The following is a 1,775-nucleotide window of genomic DNA, read 5'->3' on the forward strand; positions in this document are numbered from 1 at the left end:
CGTCGTCCTCTGGGCTTCCTGGGTCGTTGTGCAGGGAACTGAGGGACAGCGTCACGTCTCTGTCCCAGCTGTCCTTCAGCGGCGTACACGGCTCCGGCTTCGACCAGCAAGGCAGAAACGGCAAGCGAACCGAGGGGAAGAGCTTGCAACCGAAGCACACCACAAACTGAAGAGAAATCAAACATTAAAAATCTTTGCGGTGATTAAATGTACTTATGATGCAGAATGCAGACTGGAACCAGTACTTGGCAGAAGGACACCAGTGTCARCATGGTCTCAGCCACCATCAGGTAAATCCGCCTTTTCCATCTGCGTTTCCTGACGCATGGCAGAGCGAGAAGCTGAGAGACAGTTGGTCTTTCGTTTGGTTCTGGGGCCAGCATCATCCTGAGGACGGACTGAAGCTCAACAGACAGGCCTGGAAACACGGGCAGAAAGAAAAGCTCCTTGTTTCATCCGGACAKATTCATCACTGGCAGACGGAGGGCGGATGTTACCGTTGGTGAACTCTGAGGGAAGGTGGCCCTGTCGGAGCTGCTGCCATCCTTCGCCACCGTTTGGAACTTCAAGGTTACAGGCGAGCTCCAGAATGGAAACACCCAAACTAAGCATAAAAAAAGAGTTTTTATTAAACTTAAACTGTCAGTGTTTAAGGCATTGTGAACAAGTTGGGATAGCTTTATCATCTATACAAAACATGTGTAAGTAAGTAATGAGAACTTAGTCCGATCAGTTCTGCCTACTTTGAGCTCCTTTAGAATTCGGGCTCTGTCACTTTAAATCCTGATAAGCTGCTGTTGGCCACGCCCCCCAGTTCATTTTTTGCACTCAGGTATGAAAATGGCGGMAAATATTAKAGCAATTGTAGATAGAAAAAAAAGGGGAGTACATTTTTGCAGAAAAATCTCAATTTTCTATAAAACAAAAACATTTTAGAGTTTTAAAAGTCAAAAATTTACTGGAAAAACCTGAAATTTTGAAATTAATCTTAGAATTTTTCTAGGAAAAAAAATTACATTTCAGAGTTTGAAAAGTTCCAAATTTGCTAGGAAAAAAAAATCTTAAATTTTCTAGATATTTTTTTAAAATCCGAGTTTCAAAAGTCAAGTTTTTCTGAATTTCAGATTTTGTTTCTAGCAACGTTTTGACTTTACAAACTCAGAAATCCCCAAGTATTTTCTAGAAAGATTCTGAGATCAATCTTACAATTTCTGAGTGTTATGGCGGAAATTTACTCGTCTTTTTTTTCCTACAATGGCCCTAATACGACGTCGTAACAAACAGATGCACAACTATATAACTCTATTTAGCTATACATCTTTGAAGAGCATTAGTAGATCCTCCTGCACAACTRACGAGAATGCAGCAAGTGATAACTGGTTGGTAAGTCAACAACTATAATGAAGTGTGATTTCTATCACTAAGCTGCACAGGGTCAGWTTATTTTCAAATTTATTGGCATTTATTGAGGCTTTCATCGAACAATGGAGAAAATAWTAAAAGTATATATCCTGACAATAAGGACAGTTTTGAGGGGCTTTACCGTCATTACTTGGAATTTATCATGACAACAAGAAATCAAAACTTAGAAATGCATCACAATARATGATATACGATAATYGTTTTGTTTTTAAACAATTGAGTTATGTTTTAGAACCACATGGAAGCATAAAAAATGGCAAAATATGAGTTTTGCATAATAGGTCCCCTTTAATATTCTCCATTTCTGCCCTGCCGTACCTAAAAACATCCGCTGCAGGTCCGTACTCGCCGCG

The 1,775-nt window shown here is 40.0% G+C and overlaps 1 protein-coding gene across 1 annotated transcript in view; it reads right to left on the minus strand.

Annotated features, from left to right (window-relative positions):
• Nucleotide 1: 1 nt before the first annotated feature.
• Nucleotides 2–1,775, minus strand: part of pkmyt1 (protein kinase, membrane associated tyrosine/threonine 1) — a gene marked incomplete at both ends in the record, with an annotated part of 4,022 nt that continues 2,248 nt past the window's right edge. Inside the window, 4 exons of the mRNA XM_008437569.1 lie at nt 2–166; nt 246–418; nt 498–604; nt 1,741–1,774. Of these exons, the coding sequence (XP_008435791.1) occupies nt 2–166; nt 246–418; nt 498–604; nt 1,741–1,774 (479 nt within the window). The remainder of the gene's footprint in view (nt 167–245; nt 419–497; nt 605–1,740; nt 1,775) is intronic.

This window comes from Poecilia reticulata, linkage group LG19 (assembly GCF_000633615.1).
Source record: "Poecilia reticulata strain Guanapo linkage group LG19, Guppy_female_1.0+MT, whole genome shotgun sequence".
NCBI lineage: Eukaryota > Metazoa > Chordata > Actinopteri > Cyprinodontiformes > Poeciliidae > Poecilia > Poecilia reticulata.